This window comes from Carcharhinus amblyrhynchos, chromosome 7, assembly GCF_965287045.1.
Source record: "Carcharhinus amblyrhynchos chromosome 7, sCarAmb.v2.hapA, whole genome shotgun sequence".
In the NCBI taxonomy this organism is placed as follows: Eukaryota; Metazoa; Chordata; class Chondrichthyes; order Carcharhiniformes; family Carcharhinidae; genus Carcharhinus; species Carcharhinus amblyrhynchos.
The window spans coordinates 39,645,683-39,662,435 of NC_137330.1; the positions used below are offsets into that span (position 1 = coordinate 39,645,683).

The 16,753-nt window shown below is 39.8% G+C and overlaps 1 protein-coding gene across 1 annotated transcript in view; it reads right to left on the minus strand.

Moving 5' to 3' along the window:
• The window catches only part of nbas (NBAS subunit of NRZ tethering complex), a 240,443-nt gene that overhangs the window by 54,412 nt on the left and 169,278 nt on the right, over window positions 1-16,753 (minus strand). Inside the window, exons 42-44 of the mRNA XM_080192176.1 lie at window positions 14,148-14,258; window positions 10,080-10,330; window positions 6,438-6,772 (exon numbers count right to left, since the gene is read on the minus strand). Of these exons, the coding sequence (XP_080048302.1) occupies window positions 6,438-6,772; window positions 10,080-10,330; window positions 14,148-14,258 (697 nt within the window). The remainder of the gene's footprint in view (window positions 1-6,437; window positions 6,773-10,079; window positions 10,331-14,147; window positions 14,259-16,753) is intronic.

Sequence of the window (16,753 nt, forward strand, 5' to 3'; positions counted from 1 at the left end):
CAGTTTCTGAACAGCTCTCAATTTTTTCATGTAATCTCCATTAGCTTGGTCAGTTTTTTTCAAAACCAATGTACACTGAAGGCTTACTGTAACAATCACTATAACAATCACTACAGTATATGATCAGCCATTAGTAAACCAAAGTGATATGTAGTTACTGGGAACCGTTGACAGTACAATCCCTCCTCCACTATGATAATTATATAATTATTTTTATTGTTCTCTTGCACTTCACTGACTGAACTCATGCACCTGTCAGTAAAGTGGTAATTAAATAATTAAAGAGGATTCAGCACTCTAGTGATCCTAAGAAAACATAGAGCTGCTACTATTCAGTTGAACTTGGTTTTACACATCTGGCTGTACTTGCAACAAAATAAAATTTTGCAAGTTGCTCTTTCAACATTATACGTGGTGTAATTAAACAATCATGAGTGACACTCATTCAGTGCAGTACAGGTGCTGCATGGTGGCATAGTGGTTGGCTCTATTCCGAGTGCCAGGGATCTAGGTTTGATTCTGACCTTGGGTGACTGTGCGGAGTTTGCACGTTTGCCCTGTGTCTAGGTAGGTTTCCTTTGGGTACTCCTGTTTCCTCCACACTCCAAAGATGTGCAGGTTGGATGGGTTGACCAGGATGAATTATCCCGTGTCCAAGGATGTATAGATTAGATGGATTGGTCATGGTAGATGCACAGGGCTGTGGGGAAAGGGTGGAGGGAAGGATCTGGGTGGGATGCTTTTTATGAGCCAGATCGCCTCTTTCTGCACTGTAGCGATTCTATGGTATATGCACTGAGATCGCATTTTAAGTGAAGGCTGAGCACTATGCTTGCAATGCTGTGACTGGAAATTGTTCCGTGTTCAGCTACAGATAGAAAATAAAGTACTGAAATTATACCCAAGGTGTAATTTCACAAATATAAATTTTATTCAATCACATGTAACATTACAAAAATGAAATGCATTGTGGAGTCTTACTTCCTAAGCACAAACAGAGATAAGGAATAATAACTCAGATTTTGTGGTAGCAATGACTGTCAAACCATCAGTGGAAATCCCAAAATTACCATTAGTGATTGTGATGCCTGGACTCCCACTATCGGGATGGGTAGCTCAAATTGGGAAATTTCCCAGGCTCGCCACACCCACCTTGGTAGAAAGGTCCCCAAACCACATGATCTTCACACTTGGGGGCTGCAGCATAGACTCAGCCCACCATCCCCAAGAAGCAGATTAGAGGCAGCCAAAGGGGCAGCTGAAGGTGGGCTGATTAAAAGGTTGATTTTGGTTTTCATGAATTTTGTCCTAGCTGCATGGTTACATTTTAGGCCCTCTAGATCTTGCTTCTCAAACCCAATAAAAACAAATTTCTGTTCATAAGCCCACATCAAAAACTACTAATCCCTGAATAGCCTCTTTGAGCTGTAAATCAAACTGTGAATTTAGAAATCCCTGCTGAGATCAATAATGTTTTTGGAAATTAGCCAAGCATTCATTAGGTGCCCTTAGGTAAGTGTGAACAAACAGCAATTGAAACAGCTGGAACAGCTTTAACTTTGACACAGTCTGCCTGCGCTTTTTTTTCCATTTTTGAAGGCCTGGGACTTAAGTAATTTTGTATTATGACAGTCATGTGGACCTTACCCACACTTCAAGAGCCCTTGTATCTACTCTACAAAATTACGACTCCCACACTGCGGGTTAAGGCCCTATGGGGTTGGTTTTATCTCCGCACTGAATTCTGAGAGTTTGAGTTTCCCTCTAACATGAATCACGCCCTGGTGTCCATCTCTACTGGCAAAAATTGGATACATCAGAAATGAAGATGGGATTTTAGGGCTGTGCCTAGCCTGTCAATTTGGAAATTCTGCATAGCTTTCATGATTCCATAAAAATCCACATTTACATTTTCTCACAGGGTGCTGTGTTGAAGTCCCTCCAATTGCAATTAAGGAGAAATGACTGAACAATGGATTTTTAAAGCTATTAATCTTGCTGTAAAACCTCATAAAACGATTACAACTGGTTGAATACGGTGTTTTTAAGTGTGCTAAATTCATAATTACTGCTCAACAGCCTATGCCTCAAAAACTACCATAATTAAGGAATTGTCAAATTTCTCTACTTAAAAAAAAGCTCATTTTTAAAATAAAAAAAACATTTCAGTTTCTGCTTTATTCCCATGTACATGCTCCAATCATTTATTTCGGTCTCTGCAAAAGTTTGATTAAAAGTGAAAAGTTTAGCAATGCACCTAATCAGGATTAGTTGCTTTGGAACAGCTAATGCCACATGTAACATCTTACAACCATTGAATACTGGTGCCCCACAAGGCTGTGTTCTCAGCCACTTACTACATTCCTTATATACCTATGAGTGTGTGACCAACCTGATGAAATGGAAAGCTGCGAAGCAAGATAATAAAAGATTATGGAAAGACATAAACATGTTAGCAGGCATGTAGGAATTGCAGCTTAATGCACAGAAATGAGAAGCAATTTGGGAAGAAGAGTGAAAATGAATCTACTGTACCTTAAAGGTTAAAATTCTTGAGAGTGGAGGAACAAAAAGAATTTAGGGGTGCACGTGCTTTTTTTTAAAAGAAAAATGGGAATCATAGGTAGAAAATGCCATAAAATGACAAATAGGATTCTGAGTTTTGCTAAAAAGAACAAACAACAGTACAGCACAGGAATAGGCCCTTCAGCCCACCAAGTCTGTGCCGACACGTGATGTCTTTCAAGACTAAAGACTTTTTGCCTTTATGCAGCCCATATCCCTCTATTCCCTGCCTGTTCATGTGTGTCAAGATGCTTTTAAAACACTGCTATTGTATATGCTTCTACCACTTCCTCTGGCAGCACATTCCAGACACTTACAACCCTCTGTGTAAAAAATTTGCTTCTCACATCTTTAAGCTTTCTCTCTTTTAGTTTAAACCTGTGTCTCCTACTACTTGACATTCCTACATTTGAAAAAAGACTCTGACTATCCATTCTATCCATGCCTCTGATAATTTTGTAAACTTTTATCAGGTCGCCTCCTCAGCCTCTGACATTCAAGTGGAAACAAAGCAAGTTTATCCAATCTCTCCTCATAACTAATACCCTCCAAACCAGGCAACATCCCGGTAAAAATCCAGGAAATGTTGGGAGTTTGTGCAAGACATTGATTCAGCAACAAAAATAGAAAATTCAGAAAATGCAGGTCAGTAAGCAACTTCAGAGATGAACAATACCAGAATATTTCAGCTCTGACAAAGGATCATCTAGACTTGAAACGTTAGCTCTGTTCTCTCCGAGGAATCACAAATGGCGCTGAACATTATGCAATCATTAATGAACTTTCCCCACGTCTGATCTGTTGATGGAGGGAATACCACTGGTGAAGCAGCTGAAGATGGTTGAGCCTACTGGATTATTGTGAGAAACTCCGGCAGTGATGTCCTGGAATTGAGATGGCTGACCTCTAACAACCATAACTGTCTTCCTTTGTGCTAAGTATGACTCCAACCAGTGGAGAGTTTGTCTCCTGGTTCTCATTGACTTCAGATTTGCCAGGACTCCTTTATGCTACACTCTGTCAAATGCTATGCTGATGTCAAAGGCAGTTATTCTCACCTCACCTCCTGAGTTCAGATCTTTTTGTCCATGTTTGAACCAAGTCTCCAATAAGGCCAGGAAATGAGTGCTCCTGGAAGAACCCAAACTGAGTGCCAGTGAGCTGATGATTGCTAAGTGCCACTTTCATCACCATCTTCCAATTTGTGTAGTGGTAATCAACCAGGTTGGATTTATCCCACTTTTTGTGGAGATTTGTTTTGCTTTCCCTAATTACATGCTGTACATGCATACTAGCTTTTTGTGATTCATGCCACCCAGATCCCTCTGCACCACAGGATTCTGCATTCTCTCTTTGCTTAAATAATATATTCTATTCTTCCTGTCAGAGTAGACAACTTCATATTTCCCCATATTATACTACTGTATATCCCAAATTTTTGCCCACTCACTTAACTCATCTACATCTCTTAGCAAACTCTTTCACCAAGAATTTCTGGTCCTGCCACAGTGGGTTTTCCCATGGCAGATGTGGCAATCCCCGATGACTTCAGTGGCATCGGAAGATCCTGTCAGTGGGAGAAGCCAGAAAATCCTGATGTTTGTTTCCTCCTTGAGACTTGCTTCTACTTATCAGCAGCAAATTTGGCTACAATAAGTTTGTTCTCTTCTTCCAAGTCATTACTATAGATTGTAAATAGTTAAGGCTCCTGCACTGATCCCTGTGGTACTTCACTAGTTGCAGTTTGCCATCCTAAAAATGACCCATTTATCCTGACTCTCTTTTCCTGTCAGTCCGTCTTCTATCCTTGCTAATATATCATCCAACACCATAAGCTCTTATCTTGCGCAGTAACCTTTTATGTGACACCTTTTCAAATTCTTTGGAAATTCAAATACACATCTACTGGCTCCCCCATTATCCAACTTGCCTGTTGCATTCTCAAATAATTTGTTAAACATGATTTTCCTTTTGCAAAATCATGATGACTCTACCCGATTGTATTATAATTTCCAAATGTCCTGTTACTACCTCTATAATCATGGATTCCAGCATTTTCCTAATGACAGGTACTGGGTTAACTCTCTCTCAATTTCTGGTTTTCTATCTCCTTGTCTTGAACAGGGAACATGTGCAACTTTTCCACATATTTGGAGAATTACACGCAATCCAGGTATTCGTCTGAGAAGGAAATTAGAACCATGGGAAAGGTACAATGAAAATTTACTGGAATGACATTAGTAAGAACAAATCATGGTTAAGAGAAAAGATGCAGAAGTATGGAACTTACATGAACAAAACAAAGAGAACCAAGAGGCCCTCTAAGCCTGTGCCGATCATGATGCCCTAACGAAAAACAAACCTTCTTCCTTTACTTGGTCCGTATCCCTCTATTTCCTCTCTATTTAAGTACCCATCAGATGCCTTTAAATATTGCTAATGTGCCTGCTTCCACTACATCTGGCCCCAAACACCTCCCTTAAACTTCTCCCTTCCACCTTGAACCTGTGCCCCATGTAATTGACACTTCCACCCTTGAAAAAAGCTTCTGACTATCCACCCTGTCCATGTCTCTCATTATTTCATAGACCTCTATCAGATATTCCCTCAGCCTCTGTCTTTCCAGTGAAAACAATCCTAGTTTATTCAACCTCCTAGCAAACACCTTACACTTGCTCCAAAGCTTCTATTTGGTAGTGTGGCAAACAGGACTGTGCGCAATATTCCAAATGTGGCTTAATCAAGGTTTTATATAGCTGCAAAATGATTTCCCAACTCCTGTACTCACAGCCCTGGCTGATGAAGGCAAGCATGCCATATGCCTTCTTTTTCACCTTGGCCACCTGTGTTGCCACTTTTAGGGAACTGTGGGCCTGCACACTGAGATCCTGCTGTATGTTAATGCTCCTAAGGGTTCTGTCATTTCCAGTATAATTCATATCTGAATTTGATCCTCCAAAATGCATCACTTTGCATTTGTCTGGATTAAACTCCATCTGCCATTTCTGTGCCCAAGTCTCCAATCTATCTATATCCTGTTGTATCCTCTGACAATCCTCAGCACCATCAGCAGCTCTGCTAATCTCCATGTCGTCCGCAGACTTACCAATCAGACCACGCACATTTTCCTCCAGATCATTTATATACTATAAACAGCACTGATCACTGCAGAACACCACTAGCGACAGATCTCCATTCTGAAAAACACCTTTTCACTGCTACTGTCTGTCTTCTATAGCCAAGCCAGTTCTGTATCCATCCAGCCAGCCCACCCCAGATCCCATGTGATTTTAGTGTTTGTACCAGTCTGCCACGTGGTAAAGAGAAGGCTGAGGGAAATTGCAGAAGGAATTTTTAAGATTATGAAAAGGTTTCAAGAATGAAAATAGTGAATGGTCATTTTAACAGTTTGACATTTGTTTTTACAAGAGGGAATAGACTCCAAGTTGTCGCTTTAAAAATGCTGGAAGAATTGCGGCACTGAAAACAGCTATCAGGATACACAGTGTTTTACCACAATTGTCTGTTGAAGAAGAGACTCACATTATTTTAAAAAGAAACATAAAAATGTACAAGGAAAAATAGAGATGGATGAAAATAGACATCTCCTGTAGAACAGAGATTAGCAGATGGACCAAATGGACTGCCTCAGTGCTGTAATTTCACATTCAGCGAAGCTTATAGATGAACTCAGACAACATTTTGTAAAATGAGATGGAAACACAACAGCAAAGAACTTAAAATAAATAAGTCTGTGGGAAAATGTGGTTTGTACTTTGTCATCAGACTGTATACTCTTTCACTCTGTCCAAAGGCAAACTTAAATGTAGATCTAATTAACTTTTCCTCTCAAAATAAATAATTTCCATTACCTTGTTCACTGAATTAGCAGAGAAGGTGATGTCATCTATCAATCCAATAATGTCTTCAGGGAAAAGCCTGTCGAAATATTTTGCACATGTATCATAGGCATGCAGCCATTCAGCTGTATCCTGTGGTGGTTTTTTAATAAGCTGGGGATCTCCAGTCCAGAAAAGTTTATGAAGCCATTTTGCATAGATGAGGTTTGGTGAAAGCATGGTGCTATCTTTTCCAGGAATTTTAGGTGCCAGTTTGGAAAGTGATAAGACATTATGACTGGTAAGAACTGGCTCCAAAGATTCCAAAGGATCAGAATTTCCATCAGTCAGCTCTTTGTAATTAAGGTCTAATACAGAAAACAGAAAATAAAGTCAGTGTACAAAGGGAACAAAATTAGAAACAAATCCTCTGCAACATCTCATTAAGAGACTGTGACCCAATTAACAAAAGGAAAAAACATAATCAAAATTGCTATTATCCCCGTGGGGGCAGGTAACTTTTAGAAAGATATTTGAAGTCCAAATGCTGACTCAAAGGTCACAAGACAAGTTTTCATACTTGTACTATAAAAAACAAACTTAAAGCAATAGTGTCAACACGACTCAGCAGGTAACTTATACTTTAGATTCCAGAGAAGACCCTCCCACTCTCCCTCCACAGTTATACTTTATCCCTTTAGTGGACACTCAGTCTCCAAGAACCAGTCTAAAACTACTCCCAAATGCCGATAGCTTGCTTTGTCCTTTTCCAGGGGCATCTCTCCTAATTCCTAAACTGACTCTTAGGGCTGAATCCTCTCAAGGCGTTGTGGATCCCGCCTGCCAGCTGGCAAGCGATCTGCATTGCATCTTTTTAGGAAGATCGGCTGAACCATAAGACAATCAGGCAGCGGCAAGTGGCATTCTTTCCCTGGAATCAAGATCCTGGCTGCAGAGGTCTAGTCAAATTCCAAGTAGGTTTTCAAAGCATGTTAGGAAGACATTTCTCCCATATCTGCCTATAAGGTATTACTGAGGTTTCATTTTGTAAGGATTCATATTGTTTTGTTTGTTTTAATCTAATTAAAATACTGTGCAAATAATAGGAAATTAAAGTAAACTATCCTGAAATATATTTTTTCATTTTTCATGTATGTGGCTAGGTTGGGAATGAGGAAAAGGGAGAGGTATAAAAATTGAAAAACTAATGAAGAGAAGTAATTAAAATGTAGGATAAAACATGCTTTAGAAATAAAGGTGGTCGGTCACAAAATGTCTGAATGTGCTTTATGTAATAAAGATTATTAACTTTCCACCCAATTAATACCTGTTGACTTAAAATGCACAGGGAATTGCACAACCAGCAGTGTACTGAATTCTAATTAACTGAAGAGTTGCTTTTTAAATATATATAAAACCCACGTTCCATATGGACAGCCCAGCGACACAATGGCTAGTACTGCTGCCTCACAGTGCCAAGATTCCAGGTTCAATTCCAGTCTCTGGTCACTGTCTGTGTAGAGTTTGCACATTCTCTGCATGAGTTTGTTCTGGATGCTCTGGTTTCCAACCACAGTCCAAAGATGTGCAGGTTAGGTTGATTGGGCATGCTAAATTGACCCTAGTGTTAGGGGCATTGACAGGGTAAATGCATGGCGTTGCGGAATAAGGCCTGGATGGAATTGACTTGAAAGACATTGTAGGGATTCTATGACTCTATATCCTTTTGTCCAACATTCCCCTATCTCGCATCGATTAAAATTCTTGAGAATTAGAAGGGTGTAGGCATTGCCATACTCACATTGCACATTTCCAATGAAATGGTTTGAGAAGCCTTCTGTCTACCAAGCCTGTTCTAAGTAATGCATTTCACGAATAAGGTATAGAATGAATAGGCTAAGAAACAGCCCAACCCCCTACCTTATAAAACTCATGAACAGTATATAAATGACTGAGAATTTAATTAACTCACCCTGACAACATATGATCTATGGACTTTAATATGCAAAGAGCAGGAGACCTTTCATTTCATTTGATTCTGCAAACTGAGAATTACATTTTGCAATGCAGCTATTTATTGCAATTATTTTGATTAATTCATACTTTATTTTTATTCGAATGATTGTCTATGGCATGATTTCTGATTACTTATTTTATTTATACAACCATCACAATTCAGCACCTGTTGCCATGGTGATTTTTCAATAAACCAATGATCTATCTACTTAACCCATCGCAGGTTTGAAGCAAGTTCTCAGCTGTGCCTGTTGGCAACACTTGGAAACTGGGTTGCTCGCAGCTCCAGGCTAAAGCTTCAAATGAGTCCAGAGGAGATTTGGAACCAATGCATGCAGAATGCAGCCTACTGGTATCTGGAAAATCCTCACGCGTTTGAAGCAACATTCCAGCAATGGCTTCACTTCCTCATGGATGTCTTGGGAGAGTTGAAGGTTATGGGAATAATCCCTGACAAACAGGATGGCACAGTGGCACAATGGCTAGCACTGCTGCCTCACAGCTTCAGGGACCCGGGTTCAATTCCGTCCTTGGGTGACTATTTGTATGGAGTTTGCACATTTCCCCTGTATCTGAGTGGGTTTCCTCCGGGTGCTCCAGTTTCCTCCCAAAGCCCAAAGATGTGCAGGTTAGGTGGATTGGCCATGCTAAATTGCCCCTTAGCATCAGGGGTATTAGCAGGGTAAAACCTGAGTTACAGAGCTAGGGCCTCGATGGAATTGTTGTTGGGGCAGGCTCAATGGGCCAAATGGTCTCTTTCTGCACTGTAGGGATTCTACGATTCTATAAAAGAATAAAGCCTGGCAACTTCTACGACCAAACTGGTACCAAACATAATGTTTTGCCTTCCTTTGGACTCAACTGGCGAGGTCGAGAAGGGACCCAGATTTACTCAGTCTCACACCTTGTAGAGGACACTCAGGATTTCCTGCAGAACATTAGTGCAACAGAGGTAGCAGTTGAGCAATAAGCACAATTTGATTGATGTAGAGAATGAATGGGTGGGATCATCGGCTACTTCCCATCTCAAGTCGGCCAGCTCTCAACTAGTAACTCGCCACAGCCCATCTGCTTCAATGGATGTTTGGAGCTTAGAATCTCTGCTCAGTAAGACATCTTGTCCTCTGTACCAGGCAAACACACCAAACAACTGGCTTAACCACATTCACTGAATGGGTGATAGCATTATACCCAAAGATCTTCTGTATGGTGAACTAGCCACTGGGTCACGACCTTCTGGGTACCAATACTTGCACAATAAGGATGCCCATATGTGCTTTGAAGATGATGGACACCGACAAATGAGAAACAGTTGTAACCTCTGGAGGTTGACTGGAGGGCAATGGAAGATGTGAGCTGAAACTACAAGCTCACCTGGCCAACAAGGAGGCCCAGAGAAAATAAAAGCCAGCAAATGGTGCAGCTTCTCTGCCCACTGTCTATCTCTGCTGCAAATGTAGCAGAGACTATCATTCCAGAATGGGCTCCTGAGTCACACCAGGCTATGCCCTACACAGAGTTGATCACTGTGGGACAACAACCATCTTACAAGATGAAAAGCTGCTACCATCCCGGGTTTGGCAAAGATCTTCTGATTATCACTGACAAAAAGTACCCAAGTCTGATAGAACTGAGACTTTGAGAAGTTAACTATCCTACCTGGTGTAATGACCTTTAGTTTTTTCAGAAGCTTTATGTGAGTGTCTGGTTTGATGGGCTGTTTCACAAATTCAGCACAGCCACAGTTTTCCAGCAGAGTGAAGTAATAAAGTAATCGGATGTAGTCCACACCATTGATGCCTGGATAAACATATTTTGTCATGTGCTCGTGAAAAGCTTCTGGGTTGGTTTTCAGAACATCGAAAAGATCAAGAGTTTGGACTCTGCTTTCAATTTCTGCAGTTGAAAACCTGAGATCAAAATAAACAAATCATATACATTTGCATAAAGTTCTAGGAGCTTTGGAGTGAATGAATTGACTGTTGAAAAAGTAAGTAAACAAGTTACGGATGTCAGGAAGCAGCCCTCCTATAGCCACATGAAGAACTAATTATACTACATCGCATGTGTGGCCTGACAAATTATTTGGCTCTCACTATTGGGACTGCAACTTTCATTACAATTTTATGAGCAAATGACTTAAACTGCTGCATTACTGATCTGTGGAATCTTCAATGGAGATTGTTGTTAATGCTGCTCATTTTAGAAATGGTTCACATTATAATGCTGTATATATAACCTTTACTTCTAATAGCCATCTGTTACACACGAAATGCCATATAGAGGTTGGCTATAGTAAAATAAATCATTGAGATGTAAAGTCAGACTGGGAGTACAATCCTGATTATTTCCAACAGCCTATCGAAATAGCAATTTCTGCACTTCTTCTGGCAGATGGCCTTTGATTTGTACACTATTAAGAAATTACTGCTTTGAAGTTAAAGTGAGATTGTGCGATATGGAAGAAGGAATTTTCTTATATCCAAGTTTCCGACAAACAGAAGACTCATTATACTCAAAATACATGGATATAACCTCTCACAGTCCCCCTTGCCAGTACTGGAAGCAACTCATTCTGAAAATTTGGTAATCTAGTATTCGTCCCCATTTTCTCAGGTGAGTGGGACTCACCCGCTCACCTGATGAAGGAACAGCATTTCCAAGAGCTTGTGGGTTTACTATCAAATAAACTTGTTGGACTTTAACCTGGCGCTGTGAGACTTCTTACAGAATATAAGCTGGCCATGGAATAGTTCAGCATGCAATACAGAATATGTTGTTGGATCTTGGAGTGAGGGCATCAACACTGCATTATTACAAATTCTGAGTTTTGGGTGTCAAATGAGCTACATTAGTCTGAGCATAATTTCAGATCACAGCAGGGCTTTGCTTTCAGCTTTTGTGTACATTTGAAAAGAGTTCAATAGAAATCCATTCAAAATAACTGGAGAATGCATTTAAGGTGCCACAACTATTCAGCCTCAATTCACTTGGCAGATGGACATTTGCCTGGATTAAAAGTTTTCTGCACTTTATTTGCAACACCAAAGTGAAGCCTCCACAAAAATCAAAGAAAGATTCCTCAGTTGCTTGCTGAACCTTGGTGAAGGCATTAATGAGTGACTGCAAATGCAAACTGTCCAGGGCTTGTCTAAAAGTGTGGGAGGCTTGGTGAATTTGGCAGAAAAATACTAAAATGGAGAAATCAAACTCCACCATATGTACAGAAGCAACAGGTGTAGAATGAACTAAAAATGTGATTACAGACAATGGAATAGAAAGAGATGCTATGAAAACAGTCAAAGACTGAATTTCTTCCAACAATAGTGTCTTTAGCTGGTTCAAAGGAAATAATCATTCCTTCAAATGCAACAGCTTTTTTTTTGTTTGTAGAGAGTGGAACAATAGTTGAAGACTGTAATTCACTCACTGGTTCTAAAATACAACATGGAAACCACGTACTTTCTATTTATGATTGCTGGGCATAATCAGAGAAACTTGGAACATAATATAACTTATTTAGTTAATAAGCAATACTGTATGTGCTTTGTTTGCTTCACAACTGAAGTCAAGCCTTGCCTCATTGTGATAACTTTGACATCAGGGGTGTGATTCTCCCAGCTTGCTGAACTGCTCAAGTAGCGCGGCGGGCTGGGAGATATCAGCAGGGGGATTTATGATTGGTGTCCAGCTGATTAATAGTTTCCCAGGCCTTTTTTTTTTAAAACAACGTAATCAGCCTCGTGCTGGAAATCAGCGCAAGGTTGATTACAATATGAAAACGTCCATTTCCATATCATTAGTGAGCCTGGGATGCTATCTTCTGGGCTCATTAAATGTCTCCCAATCGCCAAAAAAGGTTCTTGCTAGCAGGGATTAAAACTATTTCTCATCAAGGGGAAACAGAGTGGGAGAGGAGGAGGAGTGTGGGGTGCCCCTCGGGCAGTGCCAGCTTGACAGTCTGGCAGTGTCCGCCTGCCATTGGGCAGTGCTAAGGGGGCAGGGTCTTGCTACACACTCTGCATTAGTGATCAATAAGCTGGTGATGGAGGGGGGCCAGTGCACATGCACCGATCTCCCCACTGATAAATCGGGGCAGTGGCTCCTCTGCGCGCTGCTTATAGCCTCGAATGAGTTCAGGCTCTGGCCCCCCACTTACTGGCGTGAATCCCTCACTGGAATCTGGAGATTTATTACCCCGGTTTGTCCAAACAACGGACAGGAAAAACTCCTGTTATCCCATCCATTGGGCACTTAGTTTTCTTGAATCATTCCCCCCCCAAGGTTTTTCTTCAACTTAAAAAGCTCACATATAAAATAATTTTGATAAGGTTGTTCAGCTAACTGATTGAACAGATCTAAATCAAGTTTATTATTATAAATAACAGAACATAAAAAATCCAAATAAAATTTGCCCATTCATATATATTCCTATTTTTTAATTCTCCAATTTTTTGCTTGTCTATACTGTTCAGTTCACAAGCATTGGTCATCCACACGTGCTTTATCCAATTGGCTTTAATTTTCTTGTAAATGTGACAGTGAGAGCCAACAAACTATTTGATATAAAAAGCACCATAAATGAGTCCTACTCTTATCCAATGTCAACGTGGATGTCACCTCAAGAACAGGATCCCTGCCCAGAAGGCAGGGATCATAGCACTTGTACTGTTATCCTGGTTGGAATTTTCCCACCCATTGGGCACTTAGCACCCACAGCTGGGATTCTCTGATTCCCCTTTCTTACTGTAAGGAGTCTCACAACACCAGGTTGAAGTCCAACAGGTTTATTTGGCAGTAAATGCCACTAGTAAACTACCAAATAAACCTGTTGGACTTTAACCTGGTGTTGTGAGACTTCTTTACGTGGTTACCCCAGTCCAACGCTGGCATCTCCTCATCATGACTCCCCTTTCTTGCTGGCCATGGTAGTGGGGCATACAAGGCTGGAGAATTCCAACTTCTGTTTGAAATTTACTACCCCAGCAGACAGCAGAGCCACGATTTTCCCCATCTGAGTGACCTTGAGACTTTTCTTAAAACATCTGCATCATTGGAAATTATTTTTGCAATGAGCATTAATACATAGTGAGAAACTCCTTTTCTTAATCCTATGGCTCTGAATATGTTTTGAGTTCATAACATAAAAAAATTCAATGGTAATTTCTGTTCCATGATAGACTATATATTTAGTGAAAAATTACTTCACAGGGACAGGATAATACGAGAAACTAGACGTACAAGTTTTGTCTATTACAGCAAAATGGAATTGATTAAAGGGCAATTTTAAGAAGAAATGTTGCTACAATATTTACTATGTGCAGTGCGTCAAGGACATTTCTGTAGGGAATACTTCAGGCTGAATTAAAACAAAAACATGGCATTCGATCACTAATAACAGTCTCTGGTTTACTATAACATTCAATATCCTATGCAGTTTAGGACTCCCTCGCCAATAGTGAAAATAATTTTAAAAAGACACCCTCGATAGAACTTGCTCTTCCCTAATACAAAGTGTCTGAATGTCTCCCAAACGCAATATCAAAATGAATATATTGTTGTGTTGTTCTCAGGAACATATATTACCATCACACAGATTGATTATTTTAACTGCCATTATGTGGTCACTTTGATTAAGAACTGAAAATCAAGATTGAGATGTAGAAGAATGGTCTAAAAAATGATAAGACACATTTGTACAATGACCCCATTACCTAGGCTACTTACCCACTATCAGTGAAAAGAAATTCTAGATGTGTCATGTAAACCTCCCAAAGTGGGATAGTATATCGCTGAGCCAAAGACAGAGAGATCTTGTACACATTTTCCTCCAAAGTTCTGTTGAGAAAACAAGTGATTTATAAACATGGAAGATCAACATTCAAAATCATCCTGCCAGAAAATTAATGCAAGAAATCCCTTTGAAACAAAGCTTAATGGGTAAATTATCTCAAATTAACAGATAAATAAAACTATCTGCAAGTCGTTAACATTGAATTGGGCACTTTTCATCTGGGGATTGTGAGATATACCAATTAAGAAGGCTATGACTTTGAAATTCTGAGGGTGTTCCTCAATCTTTTGCTGTGACTTTGGCGAGACAAGGACAGAAATGGAAACTAAAAATACAAATGGCTGTTTAAATAATTTCTCTGAAGGCGTCTGCTAATTTTCTACTGATGTTGCTACAGGAGGCTTGAGCAATCACTGTGGAATTTCATAGTCTATCTATTCAGCCTTCGGCTCTGAGTTTTCTGGTATGGATAACTTGAAGGCGCCCGAGTCCAGATCAAAGTTTGCAAATCACATTAGTTCTAGTCTGCTTTCACATGCTATAAAAGAAACCACACTTAACTTAATCTTTTGTTTCCCCAGACACCTTAATCAACAGTATACATATAAAACTTCAGTAATACGCAGTTTTTAATTAATCATTCACACAGTTGAAGACATTTCCCAGTGAAATGAGACATACAGTACAAGTAAAGAAACTTTGTGTTTGGCTTATTTTAATTTAAATGGACTGGACTGATTAATTGAAACGTCACCAGAAAGGCTGAGGTTGAACTTCATTATTGCAGTGCAATATTGTTCCCAATAGACATGGATCCACTTCAGTAACTGTTCTGAACTTGGCATTCGCCCAACTAGCATGTACCAATAGATTGACACCAAAAAAAATACAGCAAACAAGAATATCAGAATGTGGGAGCAAGATGATGCCATTTAGTTTTATCCTGTCATCTACAGCTCACATACAAACAGCGTATATTTATATGCTGCCTTTCATATTATAAATTATTCCAAGGTGCTTCATATGAGAGCAAATAGGCAAAAATCAATATCAATCCAAAAAAAGAGATAATAGAGGGGTGACTAAAAGCTTTGACAAAGCGATACACTTAGCAAGTTACATCCTAATTGACAAATGAAGTGGAATAGCTAATAGACAGAATTCCAGAGTTTTGAGATGGCCTAAATGATGGAGTGAAGGACATGGGGGATGCACAAGAGTCCAGAAATGGTGCAGTTCTTGGCCTGTGGGGTTGGAGGTTGTGGATTGAGAGAGAGAAGGTCATTGAGTGATTTGAACACAATAAGAATGAGAATGTTAGAATAAAATTATGTAGGGACTGGGAGGCAATGTAACATGGCAAGCTCAGGGTGATGGATGAATGGGACGCAGTGTGAGTTAGATTACAGGTAGCAGAGATTTCAACATGCTAAAATTTATGAAGGATAGAAGTTAGGAAGTTTGTGTGTTCGAACAGCTCAGTGGGGAGGCAATAAAAATATGGAAAGGGATTCAGTATATAAATTAAATCAAAATATTAATGGTCAGTATATATTGGAATAGGGCAGCTTGCAGCGTGCTCTATTAACTGGATTTTGCCACACACTTCAGTTCAAAATTTTAAAGCTGCCAATCATTGTAGGTGTGAAATAATAAGGCAAATTATGCATTTAGAACAGAAAGTCGGCATTTAACTAAGTCTGTGCCAGCTTTCTGTAGAGACATCCAGTCTGTCCCAATCCCTTTCTCTATCCCTGTAGCCCTGCAAGTTTATTTCCTTCAAGTGCCCATCCAATTTCCTTTTGAAATCACTGATTGTCTCTGCTTCACTCGTGCAGTGTGTTTTCCAGGTCATTGCAATTCACTGCATTAAAAGCTACCTCACATTCACCCCGCATCTCTTGCCAAAAATGTCAAATCGACATTCCCCAATCCTTTTACCATCAGCTAATGGGAACAGTTTCTCCTTGTCTACTTTAATCAATCTTGCCACAATGTTGTACATCTCTATCAATCCCCTCGCGCTATGAGGAAAACAAACTTGTCCTACCCAAAGTTGCAGCTAAAATTCCCCAACTCTGGAAACATTCTGGTAAATCTCCTCTTATTTTTCCTAAAGTGTGGCGAACAGAACTGGACTCAATTAAAGAGCTGTGGTCTAACTAGAGTTTTACAAAGGTTCAACACAACTTCCCTGTTTTTATACTTTTAGAGTCTGGGAACAGTTACTCCAGTTTCATCTGAGGTCTTTCAACCTTGATTGGTACAGCAGGAATATAAATTTAATAATCAAAAGGGTACTTAAGTTGTGAAATACCAGCCCTAACTCTCTGTTAAGTGAAAAAGTGAACTTAATTTGCATTTATGCCAACAGTCTAACTTAATGAAGCTTGTGGGGAGATAAACAACAAAATCCTCTTGCAAGAATTACAGCAAAGTCCCTCAAATTGTCCCACAATTTCTGATATTTTGCAATATATGCCTTATTTCTTGAACATCACATACTGCTTTTTTTTTCCAAAGTGTCATTATTTCCTCA